This window comes from Mobula birostris, chromosome 7 (assembly GCF_030028105.1).
Source record: "Mobula birostris isolate sMobBir1 chromosome 7, sMobBir1.hap1, whole genome shotgun sequence".
Classification (NCBI taxonomy): domain Eukaryota; kingdom Metazoa; phylum Chordata; class Chondrichthyes; order Myliobatiformes; family Myliobatidae; genus Mobula; species Mobula birostris.
Window position 1 is genome coordinate 43,141,255 of NC_092376.1, and position 20,209 is coordinate 43,161,463.

At 42.7% G+C, this 20,209-nt stretch overlaps 1 protein-coding gene across 6 annotated transcripts in view; it reads left to right on the forward strand.

Annotated features, from left to right (window-relative positions):
• The window catches only part of atp8a2 (ATPase phospholipid transporting 8A2), a 510,439-nt gene that overhangs the window by 302,578 nt on the left and 187,652 nt on the right, over positions 1 to 20,209 (forward strand). For all 6 annotated transcript variants that reach the window (XR_011886570.1, XM_072263012.1, XM_072263011.1 and 3 more), the window contains one exon: positions 18,741 to 18,913. Coding sequence is in view for 5 of the 6 variants with exons in the window: in XM_072263012.1 (XP_072119113.1) it covers positions 18,741 to 18,913 (173 nt within the window). In the remaining variant the exon portion in view is untranslated. The remainder of the gene's footprint in view (positions 1 to 18,740; positions 18,914 to 20,209) is intronic.

Sequence of the window (20,209 nt, forward strand, 5' to 3'; positions counted from 1 at the left end):
ACTTAATGCATGTCATTTTTGTTAGTGTGGGAAGACAGTAAATTGTTCAGAAAAATTGCACTCTGTTTATTTAGCTTATGGATTGTACATTTGCATTAGGAGAAATAACTCAAAAATAGATAATAATTGCAAAAGTCAAGTATTCAGGGTGAATAGTGGTTCACGAAATATGTAAGCTTTAAACTTTGCTGATGGCTTACTGTCTGTAAATATTTCAGTTTGCTCTAGGCCTTTGTTTTTGACACCATTTTGCCTTGTGGAACTTAATCTAAGTGCCAGAACTGGCAGGACAGCAGAGAGGAAAAGTAAATTGCATTTGTTGTTTTGATTTATTCCAACTTGTTAAAGGATAGCAATATGAAAATAGTTTAAATATTTTGAATGTTAAACTGGCAGTGCCTTACCCCATTTTAATTATTATTGTGAAACATTTTGACACTGCTGTAGCCAGCACTGATCTTCATACAGGATATACATTTTGATATTAACATAATTTTACATTCATGAACAGAACCAGCCACAGGACTGAGATTAATTTGTCCATCAGTTCTCACTGCATGCAGATACTGTACAGCGCAAAACTACTAAGTGGCAAATTGCAGAGTTGCTAGATTAATTTCCACTTTAAAATTTAGAATCAGAATCAGGCTTAATATCACTGGCATATGTTGTGAAATTTGTTTTGTATCAGCAGTGCATTGCAATAGATAATAAAAACTGTTAATCACAATAAGAAGTATGTATAAAAAAATTAAATTGAATAAGTAATGCAAAAAGAGACTAAGACAAATTTTGCTGAGGAGGTATTATTGTGTTTGTAGTTTCATTGTCCGTTAGGAAATCTGATGGTGGAGGGGAAGAAGCTGTTCCTGGAATGTTGAATCTGTTGATGGTAGCAATGAGATGGGGGCATGTCCTGGGTGATGGGTATCCTTAATCATGGATATTGCCTTTTGAAGATGTCGTTGATGCTGGGGAGGCTAGTGCCCATGATGTAGCTGGCCTGTGCAGTGGCTCCTCCATACCAGACAGTGATGCAGTCAGTTAGAATGCTCTCCACGGTACATCTATAGAAATTTGTGAGTATCTTTGGTGACATACCAATTCTTCTCAAACTCTTGTGCCTTCTTTGTAATTGCATCAATATGTTAGGCCCAGGAGAGATCCTCAGAGATGTTGACACCCAGGAACATGAAACTGCTCACCCTTTCCACTTCTGATGCCTCTATGAGGACTGGTGTGTGTTCCCTTAACTTTCCCTTCCTGAAGTCTACAATCAGTTCCTTGGGCTTACTGGTGTTGAATGTAAGGTTGTTACTGCAACACCACTTCACCAGCTGATCTATTTCACTCTGTACGACTCCTTGTCACCATCTGAAATTCTGCCAACAATAGCTGGTCTTTAATCCCTGAACAGATTAAGCAAAAGTGCTAGATATACAGGATGTTTGATTGTTACTAATCCCGACATCCACCACTGGACTTTTTTTCATGGTCAGGGCAATGTGTAGGTGCTAATATACAGCAATGGTAAAACACTGTAATTATGATAATCTAGGATTGCCTTAACCAGGGGATTTGAAAGTGAGAAAATGTAAACTGCATGTCATTACATGACTTCTTACAGAGCTTCAGGATGCAGCCTGCAGCTAAGACCACACATGGCACTGAGCCTGTAGCCTGCACTGATTAGCCCTGCTTTCTTGCTACGGGGCCATGTTCCAATGGGCAGATGCACAATGGTTTCTATTGTGTCTTTTCTTTCTACCTTGTCTACAAGGATTTGATTTATTTGAACAGTACGTAGAGATTTACAGGACTTGAACGTGTGAATACTTCTGGCAGCTGTTATGATTTAAGAAAAGCTGTTTCACTGAATTGCTGAAATGCCCTTTGAGATAATTTAATAAAGCTGACAAAAGACTTTGTTTATTTTTGAATTGATGTGATGAGATGTGTCCTCCATGCATTTTTTAACAGTGATATGCCATTCCCCACATCTGTACTATTTGTCTCAAATGTAAATCATTAAATTGATATGTGAGGTAGTGAATAGTTACCGTCGTTTTAAATTGGTCATTTGACTTTTTAATTTTATTACTTGTGAAAAGTATTTCATTCCTGTTTAGACTCTTTTCCTTGCATAAGTTAACTAAAGTGACAGGTTAATCTGTTTCCAAATGAGTCTCAATAGTGCTCCCGAATAGATGGCTTCAGGCAGAGTGAGATTGTACTTCAAATTCAGCTTTGCTCCTCTGTCCCATTAGAGCAGTACTTGACCATAATTTAAGAAATGTCAATTAGCAGAAAAATAGGAAGTCAAGGGCACTTCACCATAGACCACTGCCTATGACTTAAAGGTCAAAGGGAAATAGAACTGGAAGTTCTATCTTTTACAAATTGGCTCCGTTGGATTAAATTGTACATAATCTGTATGTACTAGGGCATGACAACAGAGGTGTTGGAGGTGGAAACCCTCATTACATGTACAGATTACTGAATGAATACTTCAATTGCCTTAATCTGCAGGTGTATAAACCAGGGCTTCAAATGTCAATCTGCCTAAATATTTCAGTGTGAACACAATATATGAAATACACACAGGCCACTTTATTAGGTACAGGAGTGGAACCTGGTGTGGTCTTCTGCTATCCACTTCAAGGTTCGATGTGTTATATGATCAGAGATGCTCTTCAGCACCACACTGTTGTAATGAGTGGTTATCTGACTTACTGTCACCTCCCTGTCAGCTCGAATCAGTCTGTCTGTTCTCTCTCTTGTTAACAAGGCATTTTCACTCACAGAACTGTATGCTTCTTGTTTTTATCACCATTCTCTGTAAACTCTAGTGATTGTTGTGTGTGAAAACCTTGGAGATCAGCAATTTCTGAGATACTCAAACCATCCTGTCTGGCACCAATAATCATTCCACAGTCAAACTCGCTTCGATCGCATTCTGATGCTTGGTCTGAACAACAAATGAACCTCTTGACCATGTCTGCATGCTTTTGTGCATTGAGCTGCTGCCACATGATTGACTGATTAGATACTCGCATTAACGAGCAGGTGTAAATGAATTTCTAATAAAGTGGTCACTGAGTATATAATCATGCTGTTCGTTTCTGATTTTTCAAGTTTTGTCTCCTGCCCTTCTCTCGCTTGCATTTTCTGTCTCTACTAGACCTATTAACCATCTTGCACGCACTCTCTTCTCTGAAGTCTAACCTTTTAACACCTGCTTCAAAACAAATCCACTTTGACCCAACCTTTGACCCATCTCCCCAAAGCTTTCTTCCACTTTCTTGTAAAGCTCACAGTTTCAAAGCCCTTCATTGTGTTAAAGGTGAGCTACAAATGTGATTTAATGACTAAGAAAAAATAAACTGCGGGCAAATTTGAAGCCAAATAAAACACCCATCAGTCAAGCTGGATTCTCAGCAGGTCTTTCAGACTCAACACAGCTACCATCAAGAAAGGCAGGTCCAATAGCCACAAGAGAACACCCTCTGTATGTCCACCTAAAATCGCACACCATCCTGACTTGGAAGTATTCTTCTCTACACCAATATACAGGAAAGCACACCAGGAGCACCAGGTACAGTAGATGACTCTAACCGACTCACAGGTGATGTGTTGCCTCATCTGGAAGGACTGTTTGGGACCCTGAATGGTAGTGAGGGAGGAGGTGTAGGGACAGGTGTGGCACTTTTTCCATTTGCAAGGGTAAGTGCCCATTCCCATTCCTATTTCTACGTGTGAGTCCATGGCGTCCTCTACTGCCACGCACAGATTGGAAGGCCAACAGCTTACATTCCATCTGGGTGACCTCCAACCTGATGGCATGAACATTCGACTCTCGAACTTCCACTATTTGCCCCCCACTCTTTGCTTCCTCCCCTCTCCCTCTCCCGGTTTCACCTATCACCTACGTCTCCCTCTCTTCCCCCCCTCCCGTCTCCCTCCCACCGTCCTATGCTGACTTCCAATCTGTTTTTTGTAGTCCTGATGAAGGGTCTTGGCCCAAAGCTTTGACTGTTTACTGTCTTCCATAAACGCTGCCTGGCCTGCTGAGTTCCTCCAGCATTTTGTGTGTATTACTTTGATTTCCAGCATCTACAGATTTTCTCTTGTTTAAGTATTCTTCTCATCCTTTTATTATCATAAACTTCAAATCCTGAACTAAAATGTAAGCATATTCTGTCCTGAAGGATAGCAGTGGTTCATGAAGGTGCCTCACCCCATTTTCACAAGGGGCAATAGTAATAGACAATGAATACTGGCCTTGCCACTGATGACATGCCCACTACCTCCCCAAAAATAAAAGAGTAGTTGCATTTGCTCGCTCTGTCAGATTATAAATATTTTCAGTTATTGTAAGTTTATAATTGAATAGATGTACTGAAGAAATAACATGCTTCTGACAGTTCTTGATGGAAATTCAATTAATTTCTCCATCTTCCTTTTATAACTAATGAAAGTTTTGCAACCATTAGCATTTCTCATGATGTTATGCTGCTGTTAAAATTCTGTGTGTAAAGAAACCAGTTATTTCACTAGAATACCAGTAGATCAATAACATCATGCTTCAATAAATGAGTTACCTAACATATAAGGGCCAATTTTATTTGCAATGATTGCTTTAAAAAACTGTAATTATTAAATTCAGTTAACAAAAGGAGGTGTAAAGTAATCAGCAACTGAAACAATGAAAAAGTGGTTTATATTTGTTGTTTTATGTGGGATTTTCCTTGTTTTAGCAGCTAAAGGTCCTTGAGTACTAACAGAGGTTCTGGGCAAAAGCAGTCATACCTTAGAGAAGACAAAAAGTGAAGTTGTTTCCATTAATTCCATCTCACGTACTGTGCTATGCTGGCACTTTGACATATTGTTAGTGTTTTTCCTAATAAGGAGCAATTGGGATTTGGTACCAGGTATATGTTGTATGTATTGAATTTTATGCATTTTTATCCCAGTCTGGGAGTTCACATGAAAACCTTGGAATGTTCAGTTACACATGTTCTTGCCTCTACCTTCAAAGTAGTGCTATTCTTTTGGCCTTTTAAGATCTGATCAGTGGCAGAAGTGTGCCTTTACCTAACAAATTGATGAACCCTGATGTTGTGAGTATATAATTGGGAAGCCTTGCAGAGAGAAACTGATTGAGTTTATCCAAAGCAGTATATTTCTTATTTAGGAGAATGGCCACAGAGGTACTCTACACTGGCTGCCTATTCCCTTCTCCTCTCCTGACAGTCACCCAACTACCTGCCTCATGCAACTTAGGGGTGACTATATCCCAATAGCCCCCATCTGTCGCCACCTCATTCTCCCATATGAGTCGAAGGTTATCCAGCCCCAGTTCTTTCACACAGTTTGTAAGGAGCTGCGGCGGAAAGCACCTTCTGCAGATGTTATCAGCAAGCCAAGGGGTCTCACAGATTTCCCACATCTCACATGAAGAATGTATCATCGACCACGGACTCATTCTAATTGCACTAGCTTTCTACAAATCGCTGAAGAAAAATTTTTAAAAACTACCAGATACTTACCCAGATCCTTTGCCCCTTCTTGTCTAAGCCTCTTGAGCTGAAATCTGACCACTCCAATACTGCCCACTCAACTAATAGCCACTCTGCTTGTACCTCGCTTCTTTTTTTGGCTCAAATAAAATTCACTCCCATCAAGACATTGTTTTTAAATGGCTCCTGCTCTGCAAAGATCTTGCTCTCAAACTGACTACTCAAAGCTTGACTCACCCTCAATGAGACTTGCTTTAACTGGCTACATGACCTCTTGTTTTTGGATTTTCTTTGCCTCTAGTTCTCATCAACACCTCGAAAAACCACACTGATAAAGGACAGAATCTTCTGACAGAGCTCCCTGATTGCAACCATTAAAGCTCGACTAAAACAATGGGGTGTTGAAGTTCCTCTACTCAGTATCTTGTTAGCAAATGTACAGTCACTGAAGAACAAGATAAAGGACCTGAAAGCAAGGTTGTTTTATTGGAGGTAACGGAGGGTTCGCCATGTCCTCTTTCACAGAGACATGGCTCACCCCTGACAAGTCAGATACGGCAGTCAAGCCTGAGGAGTTTTCAACACACAAGATGGATCAGACAGCAATTTGAAGAGGGCAAAAGGTTGGGGATCTGTGTTTCATGATAAGCTGTGGTGCTGAGACGTAGTGGTCTTGTTGCACTCTTGTTGCCCTGACCTGAACATCTGCTGATTAAGTGCCGTCTGTTGTGCTTAGCAAGCGAGTACTCTTCCATGATTCTGACCGCAGTTTACATACTGCCAAAGGCAGATGTTAAGCAAGCACTCAATGTATTTAGTGTCACAATTAGCAAACAATAAACAGCCTAACCTGACACCTTTCAAATCATTAATGGAGCCTTCATTCAGGTTTGCTGAAGATATCTCTGCTCAATTATCATCAAGGTACCACCTGCAGCACCAGGGGTCCAAACACCCTTGACCACTGTTATTCTGTGGTAATAGTATGGCTTCTGTTTCAGGAAATCTGATCATCTGTCTGTCCTCCTACTACCTGCATACAGGCAGAAGGTAGGACAACAAAGAGGTGGTTGTGGGAGTCTTGGAGTGGCTACAGGATTGCTTCAAGTTGGTGGACTGGGCCATATTCAAGGACTCATCAGAGGACCTGAACGAATACGCCACAGTTGTCACAGACTTTATAAAGACAGTTGTGGAAAAGTACGTCCCAAAAAATTCATTCAGATCTACCGCGACCAGAAATGGATGAACCAAGGGATCCACGTTATGCTGAGGGCCACATCAGTGGCATTCAGGTCTGACGATCAAGTGGTCCAGGAATAACCACTGGGAAGTCATCTCACATCTGGAGTGGCAATTCTGGACCAAAATGGAATTGCAGAAGGATGTTCGACTGCTGTGGTAAGGCTTGCATACTATCACCTCTTACAAAATGAAACCAAGCAACATACATACAGTGTGTGACAACAGGGTTTCACTCCCAGATGAGCTCAATATCCTTTACTGACAAAACATGGAGGCACATTCACAAACTCCAACAGCCCCCGACAACCCTGTGATTTCAATTTCTGAGGCCGATGTGAGAGCTTCCTTCAGAAGGGTGAACCTGTGGAAAGCATCTGGCACTGAGGTCATAGCTGGCTTGAGCGGATCAACTGGCTGAAGTGTTCACTGATATCTTTATCCTTCAAGTAGGCCTCAATTATACCGGTGTCCAAGAAGAACGTGGTAACCTGCCTTGATGACTATTGTCCAGTAGCACTTAAATATACTATGATGAAATGCTGTGAGAGGTTGGTGATGAAATATATCAAATCCTGTTTGAGGAGCGACCTGGATCCGCTCTAGTTTGCCTACCACCACAACAGGTTGGATGCCATTTCATTGGCTTTTCACTCAAATTCACACTGCAATTTGAGAGGGAGAAGCAGAACTCACATGTATCTATATCACAGTGGAATAAAGGGAATTACAGAGGCATAAGATAAGAGCTTGCCCAGGTGGATTGGAGGAGGATTCTGTTGGAGATGACAACAGGGCAGAGATGGCTGAAGTTTCTGGGAATAGTTCACAAGGCAAAGGATAGGTATGTCTCACAGAGGAAGAAGTTCTCAAATGGCAGGCGTAAGCAACCATGGCTGACAAAGGGAGTTAAGGACTACATAAAAGCCATGGACAGGGCAAATAAGGTAGCTAAAGTGAATGGGAAGTTGGGTGATTGGGAAGCTTTTAAAATCCAACAAAAGGCAACTAAAAAAGCTATAAGAAGGGAAAAGATGAACTATGAGGGTAAATTGACCAATAATATAAAGCAGGATACTAGAAGTTTTCTCAGTTATATAAAGAGTAAAAGGGAGGTGAGAGTTGGTATTGGACCACTGTAAAATGATACTGGTGATCAAGTAATGGGGGACAAAGAAAAAGCAGATGAATTTAATGAGTACTTTGCATCTATCTTCACTGTGGAAGACACTAGCAGTGTGCTAGTGGTCCACGAGTATCAGGGAGTAGGGGTGAGTACCATTGCTATTACAAAGGAAAGAGTGCAAGGCAAACTCAAAGGTCTTAACGTGGATCAGTCACCTGGACCAGTTAGACTGCATCCCAGAGTCCGGAGAGAGGTTGCTGAAGAGATAATGCATGCATTGGTCATAATCTTTCAGGAATCACTTGGTTCTGGCATGATCCCGGAGGACTGGAAGATTGAAAATGTCACTCCACTCTTTAAGAAGGGAGTAAGGCAAAACAAAAGAAATTATAGGCCAGTTCGCCTAACCTCAGTGGTTGGGAAAATGTTGGAGACTATTATTATACTTTATACTTTATTGTTGCCAAATAATTGGTACTAGAACGTACAATCATCACAGCGATATTTGATTCTGCGCTTCACACTCCCTGGATTACAAATATTAAATATTAAAAATAGTTAAAATTAGTAAATATTAAAAATTTAAATTATAAACCATAAATAGAAAACAGAAAAATAGGAAGTAAGGTAGTGCAAAAAAACCAAGAGGCAGGTCCGGATATTTGGAGGGTACGGCCCAGATCCGGGTCAGGATCCATTCAGCAGTCTTATCACAGTTGGAAAGAAGCTGTTCCCAAATCTGGCCGTACAAGTCTTCAAGCTCCTGAACCTTCTCCCGGAGGGAAAAGGGACGAAAAGTGTGTTGGCTGGGTGAGTCGTGTCCTTGATTATCTGGCAGCACTGCTCTGACAGCGTGCGGTGTAAAGTGAGTCCACGGATGGAAGATTGATTTGTGTGATGTGCTGTGCCGTGTTCACGATCTTCTGCAGCTTCTTTCAGCCTTGGACAGGTTGTGATGCACCCTAGTAAAATGCTTTCTACGGTGCATCTATAAAAATTAGTGAAGGTTTTAGGGGACAGGCCAAGTTTCTTTAGTTTTCTCAGGAAGTAAAGGCTCTGCTGGGCCTTCTTGGGTTGGACCAAGTCAGGTCATTTGTGATATTGACCCCGAGGAACTTAAAGCTTTTGACCTGTTCCACTTGCACACCACCGATGTAAATTGGGTTGTGCGGTCCGCTACTCCTTCTAAAGTCAACATCCAATTCCTTCGTCTTGCTGACGTTGAGGAATAAGGTATTGTCTTTGCACCATGCCACCAGGTTCTTAATTTCCTCTCTGTACTCAAACTCATCATTACCCGAGATACGGCCTACAATTGTTGTGTCATCAGCAAACTTGTATATTGAGTTTGATGGAAACTTGGCTACACAATCATGGGTGTACAGTGAGTACAGCAGGGCGCTGAGTACACAGCCTTGTGGGGCACCGGTGCTCAGAGTGACTGTAGAGGAGAGCTTTTCCCCTATTTTTACAGCCTGGGTTCTGTCTGTGAGGAAGTTGAAGATCCAACTACAGATCTGAGTGCTAAGGCCCAAGTTCTGGAGCTTAGGAATCAGTTTATTTGGAGTGATGGTATTAAAGGCAGAGCTGTAGTCAATGAAAAGGAGCCTTATGTATGCGTCTTTATTCTCCAGGTGTTCTAAGGAGGAATGTAGGGCCAGAGAGATGGCATCTGCCGTTGACCTGTTGCTCCGGTAGGCGAATTGCAAAGCATCGAGGTTGACCGGTAGGCTGTGGTTGATGTGTGCCATAACCAATCTCTTGAAGCACTTCATAGCAATTGATGTCAGAGCCACAGGTCGATAGTCATTCGGGCATGCCACCTTGCTCTTCTTCGGCACTGGGATTATCGTTGCCTTCTTAAGGGGATCTTAGACTGAAGCAAGGAGCAGTTGAAGATGTCAGCAAACACTCCAGCTAGCTCGCTTGCACAGGCTCGGAGAACCCATCCTGGGACGCCATCTGGGCCCGTCGCCTTCGTTGGATTTATCTTCAGGAAGGCCCTTCTAACATCCTCCTTGGTGATGATGAACCTCGATGCCAGCAGGTCCAACTCATCCGGAGGGAGCGGGACGCTTCTCTTCTGTTCAAATCTTGTGTAGAATATGTTAAGTTCGTCGGGAAGAGAAGCACCACAGTTATTGATATTCCCAGCCTTTTCTTTGCGCCCAGTGATCTCATTTAGACCCTGCCATAGTCTACTGGCATCCCTTTGGTTAGCTTCCAACTTGGCTCAATATTACCTCTTGGCACCCTTAATGGCTTTCCGGAGTTCACGCCTGGATTCCGTGTAGCGACTGGTATCCCCGGACCTAAAAGCCGCAGCCCTAGCCTTCAAAAGGGACTTGACCTCATAATTCATCCAAGGTTTCTGGTTAGGGAATACCCGGATCGTCTTGTGAGACACACAGTCCTCCGTGCATTTCCAAATAAAGTCCGTGACAGCTGAGGCATACTCATCGAGGTTAGCTGCCGAGTCCTTGAATACTAACCAGTCCACTGATTCAAAGCAGTCATGGAGGACCTCATCCGTTTCCTCCATCCAATGCGACACTACTTTTGTCACCGTGACCTCCTGCTTTAGTTTCTGTTTGTAAGCCGGGAGGAGGAGTGGCTGATGGTCCCATTTTCCAAAGTGAGGTCGTGGGACGGAACAGTAGGCATCCTTGACTGCTGTGTAGCAGTGGTCAAGTATATTCGGGCCTCTAGTGGGGCAGGAAACATGTTGGTATAACTTTGGCAGCGCCTTTCTGAGGTTGGCCTGGTTAAAGTTTCCGGCTGTAATGAGCAAAGCCTCCGGATACCTGGTCTCAAGTTCACTGATGTTTGCATACAGTATGTTCAGAGCACACTCCACATCCGCCTGGGGAGGAATGTAGACTGCTGTCAGTATGACCCAGGTGAATTCCCATGGCAGATAGTAGGGACAACACTTCACCGACAGGTGTTCCAGGCCCGGGCTGCAGGAGCTTGTCAGTGCCACTGTGTCCGAGCACCACCCAGTGTTGATCAGTAGGCAGACACCACCTCCCCTCGTCTTGCCCGAAGACGCTGTGCGCTCCATCCGATGGATCGAAAATCCCTCCAGTCGGATGGCACAGTCGGGGGTGGCAGGGGAGAGCCAGGTCTCGGTGAAACAGAGTACACAGCAGTTCTGCATCTCCCTGCAGTAGGTGAGTCTCCCTTTAAGATCATCCACCTTATTCTCTATGGCTTGCTCATTAGCTAGTAGGATGGTGGGCATAGGGACCCTGAAATCCCTCAGCTTCAATCTGACCAGCAGCCCAGTTCTTTTCCCACGCTTCCTCAGTAAATAGTGTATCTTTCCAGGTCTCCATCGATGCAGTGTGTTGTTGTCAGCTCTTTGAGGTAGGTGGACGTGTCCCGCGGGAATCGATTGGATGAGGTTTCGAGGTACTTGGAGACTAATGATAAAGTAAGTCAAAGTCAGCATGGTTTCTGTAAAGGGAAATCTTGCCTGATGAATCAGTTAGAGTTCTTCGAGGAAGTAACAAGCAGGGTAGACAAGGGAGAGGCACTGGATGTCATTTACTTGGATTTTCAGAAGGTGTTTGATAAGGTGCCATGCATGAGGCTGCTTAACAAGACAAAATCCTACGGCATTACAGGTAAGATGCTGGCATGGATAGCAGAATGGCTAACAGGCAGAAGGCACCAAGTGGGATTAAATGGGGCCTTTTCTGGTTGGTTGCCAGTGACTACTGGTGTTCCTCTGTGGTCAGGATTGGGACCACTGCTTTTCACATGGTTCATCAGTGACTTAGATAATGGAATTGATAGCTTTGTGGCAAAGTTTGCTGATGATTCGAAGGTAGGTGGAGATAGATAGGTAATGCTGAGGAAGTAATTCGATTGCAGCAGGACTTAGGCTAATTGGAAGAATGGGCAAAAATGTGGCAGATGGAATACAGTGTTGGGAAATGTATGATAATATATTTTGATAAAAGGACCAATGGTGCGGACTATTATCTAAATGGGGGGATGGTTCAAACATCAGAGGTGCAGAGGGCTTAGGAGTCCTCATGCACGACTCCCAGAAGGTTAAGTTACAGGTTGAGTCTGTGCTAAAGAAGGTAAAGGCAACATTGGCATTTATTTCAAGGGGAATAGAATATAAAAGCAAGGAGTTAATGCTGAGCCTTTATAAGACACTAGTCAGGCCGCACTTAAAGTATTGTCAACAGTTTTGGGCCCCACATCTCAGAAAGGATGTGATGTCGTTGGAGTCCAGAGGAGGTTCACAAGGATGAATCCAGGAATGAAAGGGTTAACATATGAGGCGCGTTTGGCAGCTTTGGACCTGTACTCACTGGAATTTAGAAGAATGCATGGGGATCTCATTGAAACCTACCGATTGTTGAAAGGACTAGACAGGGTGGATGGTGGGGGTATCCAGAACTCAAGGGCATAGCCTCAAAATTGAGGGGTGACCCTTGAGCACAGAGGTAAGGAGTAATTTTTTTTTCATCCAGAGAGTAGTAAATCTGTGGAATGCTTTGCCATGGACTGTGGTGGAGGCCAAGTCCATGTGTATATTCAAGGTGGAAGTTGATAGTTTCCTGATTGGTCATGGCATCAAAGGATTTGGCAAGAAGGTAGATGTTTGGGGTTGAGTGGGATCCAGGATGAGCCGTGATCGAATGGCAGAGCAGACTCTATAGGCTGAGTGGCCTAATTCTGCTCCTATGTCTTATGGTCTAACCCTGGGATATCTGGAAAGTCAAGTTGCAGACATCAAGATGTTCTTCATTGACTACAGCTTGGCATTTAATACTATCATTCTCTCATAACTAATCAATAAGCTCCAAGGCTTGGACCTCAATATCTCGGAGTATAAGAAATAAAGTGGATGAGCTTGAGGCACAGTTGGAAATTGGTAAGTATGATGTTGTGGGAATAACAGAGACATGGCTTCAAGTGGACAGGACCTGGGAAATGAATATTCAAGGGTATACGTCCTATTGAAAGGATGGACTGATGGACAGAGGGGGTGGGGTGGCCCAGTTGGTGAGGAATGATATTCAGTCCCTTGTGAGGGGGGGGACATAGAATCAGGAGACGTAGAGTCAGTATGGATAGAACTGAGAAATTCTAAGGGTAGAAAGACCCTAATGGGAGTTATCTACAGGCCCCCAAACAGTAGTCTGGATGTAGGGTGTAAGTTGAATCAAGAGTTAAAATTGGCATGTTGCAAAGGTAATGCTGCAGTTGTTATGGGGGACTTCAACATGCAGATAGACTGGAGGAATCAGGTTGGTACTGGACCCCAAGAAAGGGAGTTTGTGGAGTCCCTCCGAGATGGATTCTTAGAAGAGCTTGTACTGGAGCCTACCAGAGAGAATGCAATTCTAGATTTAGTGTTGTGCAATGAACCAGATTTGATCAGGGACCTTGAGGTAAAGGAGCCATTAGGAGGTAGTGACCATAATATGATAAGTTTTAATCTACAATTTGAGAGGGAGAAGGGAAACTCGGAAGTGTCAGTATTACAGTTGAACAAAGGGAACTATGGTGCTATGAGGCAGGAGCTGGCCAAAGTTCAAGGGAACAATACCCTAGCAGAGATGACAGTGGAACAGCAATGGCAAGTGTTTCTGGGAATAATGCGGAAGGTGCAGGATCAGTTTGTTCCAAAGAGGAAGAAAGATCCTAAGGGGAGTAAGGGGAGGCCGTGGCTGAAAAGGGAAGTAATGGACAATATAAAAATAAAAGAGAAGTATAACATAGCAAAGACGAGTGGGAAGCCGGAGGATTGGGAAACTTTTAAAGAGCAACAGAAGGTAACTAAAAGGGCAATACGTGGAGAAAAAATGGAGTACAAAGGTAAACTAGCCAAGAATATAAAGGAGGATAGTAAAAGCTTCTTTAGGTATGTGAAAAGGAAAAAAAAATAGTTAAGACCAAAATTGGGCCCTTGAAGACAGAAGCGGGTGAACTTATTATGGGGAACAAGAAAATGGCAGATGAGTTGAACAGGTACTTTGGATCTGTCTTCACTAGGGAAGACACATACAATCTCCCAGATGTAATAATGGCCAAAGGACCTAGGGTAATGGATGAATAGAAGGAAATTTATATTAGGCAGGAAATGGTGTTGGATAGGCTGTTGGATCTGAAGGCTGATAAGTCCCCGGGACCTGATGGTCTGCATCCCAGGGTACTTAAGGAGGTGGCTTTAGAAATCGTGGACGCATTGGTAATCATTTTCCAATGTTCTATAGATTCAGGATCAGTTCCTGGGGATTGGAGGGTGGCTACTGTTGTCCCTCTCTTCAAGAAGAGAGGAAAAGAGAAAACAGGGAATTATAGACCGGTTAGCCTGACGTTGGTGGTGGGAAAGATGCTGGAGTCAATTATAAAAGATAAAATTACGACACATCTGGATAGTAGTAACAGGATCGGTCCGAGTCAGCAGGGATTTATGAAGGGGAATTCGTGCTTGACTAATCTTCTGGAATTTCTTGAGGATGTAACTATGAAAATGGACAAGGGAGAGCCAGTGGATGTAGTGTACCTGGACTTTCAGAAAGCCTTTGATAAAGTCCCACATAGGAGATTAGTGGGCAAAATTAGGGCACATGGTATTGGGGGCAGAGTACTGACATGGATTGAAAATTGGCTGGCTGACAGAAAACAAAGAGTAGCGATTAACGGGTCCCTTTCGGAATGGCAGGCGGTGACCAGTGGGGTACTGCAGGGTTCAGTGCTGGGACCGCAGCTGTTTACAATATATATTGATGATTTAGATGAGGGAATTAAAAGTAACATTAGCAAATTAGCCGATGACACAAAGCTGGGTGGCAGTGTGAAATGTGAGGAGGATGTTATGGGAATGCAGGGTGACTTGGACAGGCTGGGTGAGTGGGCAGATGCAGTTTAATGTGGATAACTGTGAGGTTATCCACTTTGGTGGTAAGAACAGGAAGGCAGATTATTATCTAAATGGAGTCAAGTTAGGAAAAGGGGAAGCACAATGAGATCTAGGTGTTCTTGTACATCAGTCACTGAAAGCAAGCATGCAAGTACAGCAGGCAGTGAAGAAAGCTAATGGCATGCTGGCCTTCATAACAAGGGGAATTGAGTATAAGAGCAAAGAGGTCCTTCTGCAGCTGTACAGGGCCCTGGTGAGACCACACCTGGAGTACTGTGTGCAGTTTTGGTCTCCAAAATTGAGGAAGGATATTCTTGCTATTGAGGGAGTGCAGCGTAGGTTCACAAGGTTAATTCCCGGGATGGCAGGACTGTCATATGTTGAAAGATTGGAGCGACTGGGCTTGTATACTCTGGAGTTTAGAAGGCTGAGAGGGGATCTTATTGAAACATATAAGATTATTAAGGGATTGGACACGCTGCAGGTAGGAAGCATGTTCCCGCTGATGGGTGAGTCCAGAACCAGAGGCCACAGTTTAAGAATAAGGGGTAGGCCATTTAGAACGGAGTTGAGGAAAAACTTTTTCACCCAGAGAGTGGTGGATGTATGGAATGCTCTACCCCAGAAGGCTGTGGAGGCCAAGTCTCTGGATTCTTCCAAAAAAGAGATGGATAGAGCTCTTAAAGATAGTGGAATCAAAGGTTATGGGGATAAGGCAGGGACTGGATGCTGATTGTGGATGATCAGTCATGATCACAGTGAATGGTGGTGCTGGCTTGAAGGGCCGAATGGCCTACTCCTGCACCTATTGTCTATTATCTCCTTGAGCAACCAGATCCTCAATTTCCTCATTTGCAGACCCTAGTTATTTCAGATTGGCATCAGCATCTTTCCTCCACAATCTCCATCAGCACAGATACACCACAAAGCTCCCTGCACTACTTGCTTTATACTTACAGCTGTGAGCTAACTACAGCTCCCAATACCATATTTAAGTTTGCTGATGACACCCGCTATTGTTGGCTGAGTGAAAGGTGGTGACGAATCACAATTTAGGAGGAAGACTGAAAATCTGGCAGAATGGTGCTACAACAACAACCTCATAATATCAGCAAAACTAAAGGCTGATTATAGGCTACAGGTGGAGGAAACTTGAAGTCCATGAGTCACTCCTCATAAGGGGATCAGAAGTGGAAAGGGTCAGCAACTTTAAATTTTGCAGCATTATAATTTCAAAGGTTCTGTCCAGGGTCCAGCATGTAAGTGCCAATACAAAGAAGGCACAACAGTGCCTCCACTTTCTTAGAAATTTGCGCAGATTTGACATGTCACCTCAAACTTTGACAAATTTCTATAGATGCAGAATGGCAAGTATACTGACTGGTTGCATCACAGCCTGGTATGGGAATACCAATGCCCTTAAATGGAAAAGCCTACAAAAAGGAGTGTCCATCACAGTTCCCCACTGTTGAGCACATCTACAAGGAGTACTGTGACTGGAAAGCAGCATCCATCATGAACGATCCCTACCATCCACGCATGCTCTTTTCTCACTGTTACCATCAGGAAAGAGGCAAAGGGGCCTCAATTCCCACACCACCAGGTTCAGGTTTAGGAACAATTATTACCGCTCAACCACCTACGCTGTTGATATGTATTGCTTATTTATTACTATAATTACGTTTTTTCTCTTTTTTTTGTATTTGCACAGTTCGTTGTCTTCTGCATACTGGTTGTTTGTCCTTACTTGTTGTGTGTGATTTTTTTAGATTATGAGGACACTCAGTCCTTGTTTATCGTCATTTCGAAATACATGCATTAAAGAGTGATACAATGTTCCTCCAGAATGATATCACAAAAAAAAGGACAAACCAAGACTAAAACTGACAAAACCACATAATTATAGCATATAGTTACAACAATGCAAAGCAATACTGTAATTTGATAAAGAGCAGATCATAGGCATGGTAAAAAAAAAAAGTCTCAAAGTCCCGATTGACTCATCATCTAACGCAGGCAGCAGAAGGGAGAAACACTCCCTGCCATGAACCTCCAAGCACCGAAAACTTGCCGATGCATTGGAAGCACCCGACCACAGCCGACTCTTGAGTCCGTCCGAAAACCGACCTCTGCCCAGCCCCTCCGATACAGCCTCACCGAGCACCATCCTCTGCGAGAGCTTCGACCCCACCCTGGCCGCCGAGCAACAAGCAAAGCCAAGGACTCGGGGCCTTCTCTGGAGATTCCAGACCACACAGTAACAGTAGCAGTAGCAGCAAGCAGCGAAGCAGGCATTTCAGAAGTTTCACCAGGTGTTCCTCCGTGCTCTCACGTCCGTCTCCAGCAAATCAGGATTGTGCACAGCACCCTACTTGACAAATAACAGACATCACCACCGGAGTGGCCGCTGCGAGCTGTATCGCGCCGCTATCTTCTCCTCCCAACATTAATTCTATTGTGTTTCTTTATATTTACTGTGAATGTCTGCAAGAAAATGAATCTCAGGATAGTATATGGTGACAAAAATGTGTACTGTGATAAAATATTTACTTTGAATTTTGAACGTTGAACTCAATGGCACTGAGGCACCCTGAACCCGATTTCTATCTTTTTCTGAGTGTTCATACCAATAGCCTGAAACCTGGGCATAGTTTATAATGCAGTTGAAACAGAAAATGCAGGAGAGACTCAGCAGGTTAGGCAGTACATGTGGAAAGAGAAGTGGTTAATATTTCAAATTGAAGAGTCTTCAAATAAAAAAGGAATGATTAAGGTTTACTAGCAGAGAAGATTGGTTGACAGCAGTGGATAGATGAAGTGAAATTTTTTGTCTTAATGTTGAAAAAAATGTTCATAGAATAGGTTGTTCAGCTCCTTTGTCTATATATTGTGTTGCTGATGTGAAGCCTAAGAAATGTATAGTTATACAACATATAATATACATATGAAAGGAAAAAGGAGAGAGGAATGGCACTCAAGATGACCAGTCCTTGTAAACAAAGGACAGGTAATGAAATGTTGGAGAATTCAGTGTTGTGTGTCCAGATAAAAGATAAGGTGAGTTTGCATTGGGTTTTGTTGCAACAGTACACGAAGCCACAGACAAAAGTCAGAATAAGGGAGTGACGGCGAATCCGAGTGACATTGAGCTTCCAGTTGGAGCCCCATGACTTAGCTACCAATTCATATAAAGTTGTTTGAATTGGAAAGTTAACTGCCTGATCTTCTGAGTGTTTTCAATATTTTCTGCTTTTATTTCAGTTTTACAGATTTTGTATTTCTTTTTTATTTTACTATCAGTGATTGATGCAGTGATAGTTTGGTGTTTTGTTAGAGTATTGGACTAATTTCATGTAATATGGTCCTGGCAATAGACATGTGATCCAAATCTTTCTGGACACTATATGAATAAGTTGTTTGACAAGATTTAAGAATTTATAGTCCTGGTACAAGATGATATCGTTAATTAAATTTTTCATTTTTTAGCTGAAAATCTGATTCTTTTTTCGAGTACTTCAAATATTCTACCTGTCTTTACTGAATATAGATTAATATGATGCAATCAAGCCAAATTTTTATGAAAACCAGTAAAACAGAAATGTTTAACCCATACATTCCATCTCACTTCTGTTACCTTTGTTGCCTGGCAACAAAAAGATCCTGAGAATAAATGGCATTGGAGCAAAAGTACAAAAATTAGTATGCAAGCTACTTTTGATTATACAGTGAACATGATTCAGAGATTTGGAGATTTGGAAAATTTGGTGTTTAAGAACTGCTTCAGTCAACACATTTAGTACACTCTTTTTACTGTTAAATGCACATTAAATCTCCAGGTAGTGGCTGACTGAAATTTGTACTGGAACATTAACGTTTTGAAGCTTGCTTGCATTTTGGAAAGTGGCAGCAAGAATAACATCAGCAAACCATTATTCAAAATTGTTTGTTTATTTGTTTTCAGGAAACTAGGGACACAATTAATCGTCACTGTGAAGACCTGGGTGAATCCTTGAAGCAAGAGAATGAACTTGCCCTTATCTTGGATGGAAATACATTGAACTATGCTCTTTCATATGAAGTTCAAAATTCATTTTTAGATCTGGCTTTATCTTGTAAAGCTGTTATCTGCTGCAGGTAAGGAACATTGACTACATTGGTAAGATGCTGCTTAGATGTAAGTTTTTAAAAAATTGTCAGCAAAGCAATATTTATTGTGGATTCCTTCAGCCATTAAGAATCAATGGACAAAGTGCATGGTAAGGGAAGTCTCACCTTCAGTGATTGAATTGTCACTTCCAAGCATGTGCATGTTCTAATAAGTTTATATGGTTTATGTTATGTCATTTGCACTGGACCATATTACGATGAGCATGGCATTGTTCCTTCCTGATTCTCTCTCAAAAGCAAGTTCTCACCTGTTTATTCACCTAGGAAGTAGCAAAAGAAATAGTGGATGCATTAGTGATAATTTTTCAAAACTCTTTAGATTCTGGACTAGTTCCTGAGGATTGCAGGGTGGCTAATGTAACCCCACTTTTTAAAAAAGGAGGGAGAGAGAAACCAGGGAATTATAGACCGGTTAGCCTAACATCGGTGGTGGGGAAAATGCTGGAGTCAGTTACCAAAGATGTGATAACAGCACATTTGGAAAGCGGTGAAATCATCGGACAAAGTCAGCATGGATTTGTGAAAGGAAAATCATGTCTGACGAATCTCATAGAATTTTTTGAGGATGTAACTAGTAGAGTGGACAGGGGAGAACCAGTGGATGTGGTATATTTGGATTTTCAAGGCTTTTGACAAGGTCCCACACAGGAGATTAGTGTGCCAACTTAAAGCACACGGTATTGGGGGTAAGGTATTGATGTGGATAGAGAATTGGTTGGCAGACAGGAAGCAAAGAGTGGGAATAAACGGGACCTTTTCAGAATGGCAGGCAGTGACTAGTGGGGTACCGCAAGGCTCAGTGCTGGGACCCCAGTTGTTTACAATATATATTAATGACTTAGATGAGGGAATTAAATGCAGCATCTCCAAGTTTGCGGATGACACGAAGCTGGGCGGCAGTGTTAGCTGTGAGGAGGATGCTAAAAGGATGCAGGGTGACTTGGATAGGTTAGGTGAGTGGGCAAATTCATGGCAGATGCAATTTAATGTGGACAGACGTGAGGTTATCCACTTTGGTGGCAAAAACAGGAAAACAGATTATTATCTGAATGGTGGCTGATTAGGAAAAGGGGAGGTGCAATGAGACCTGGGTGTCATTATACACCAGTCATTGAAAGTGGGCATGCAGGTACAGCAGGCGGTGAAAAAGGCGAATGGTATGCTGGCATTCATAGCAAGAGGATTCGAGTACAGGAGCAGGGAGGTACTACTGCAGTCGTACAAGGCCTTGGTGAGAGCACACCTGGAGTATTGTGTGCAGTT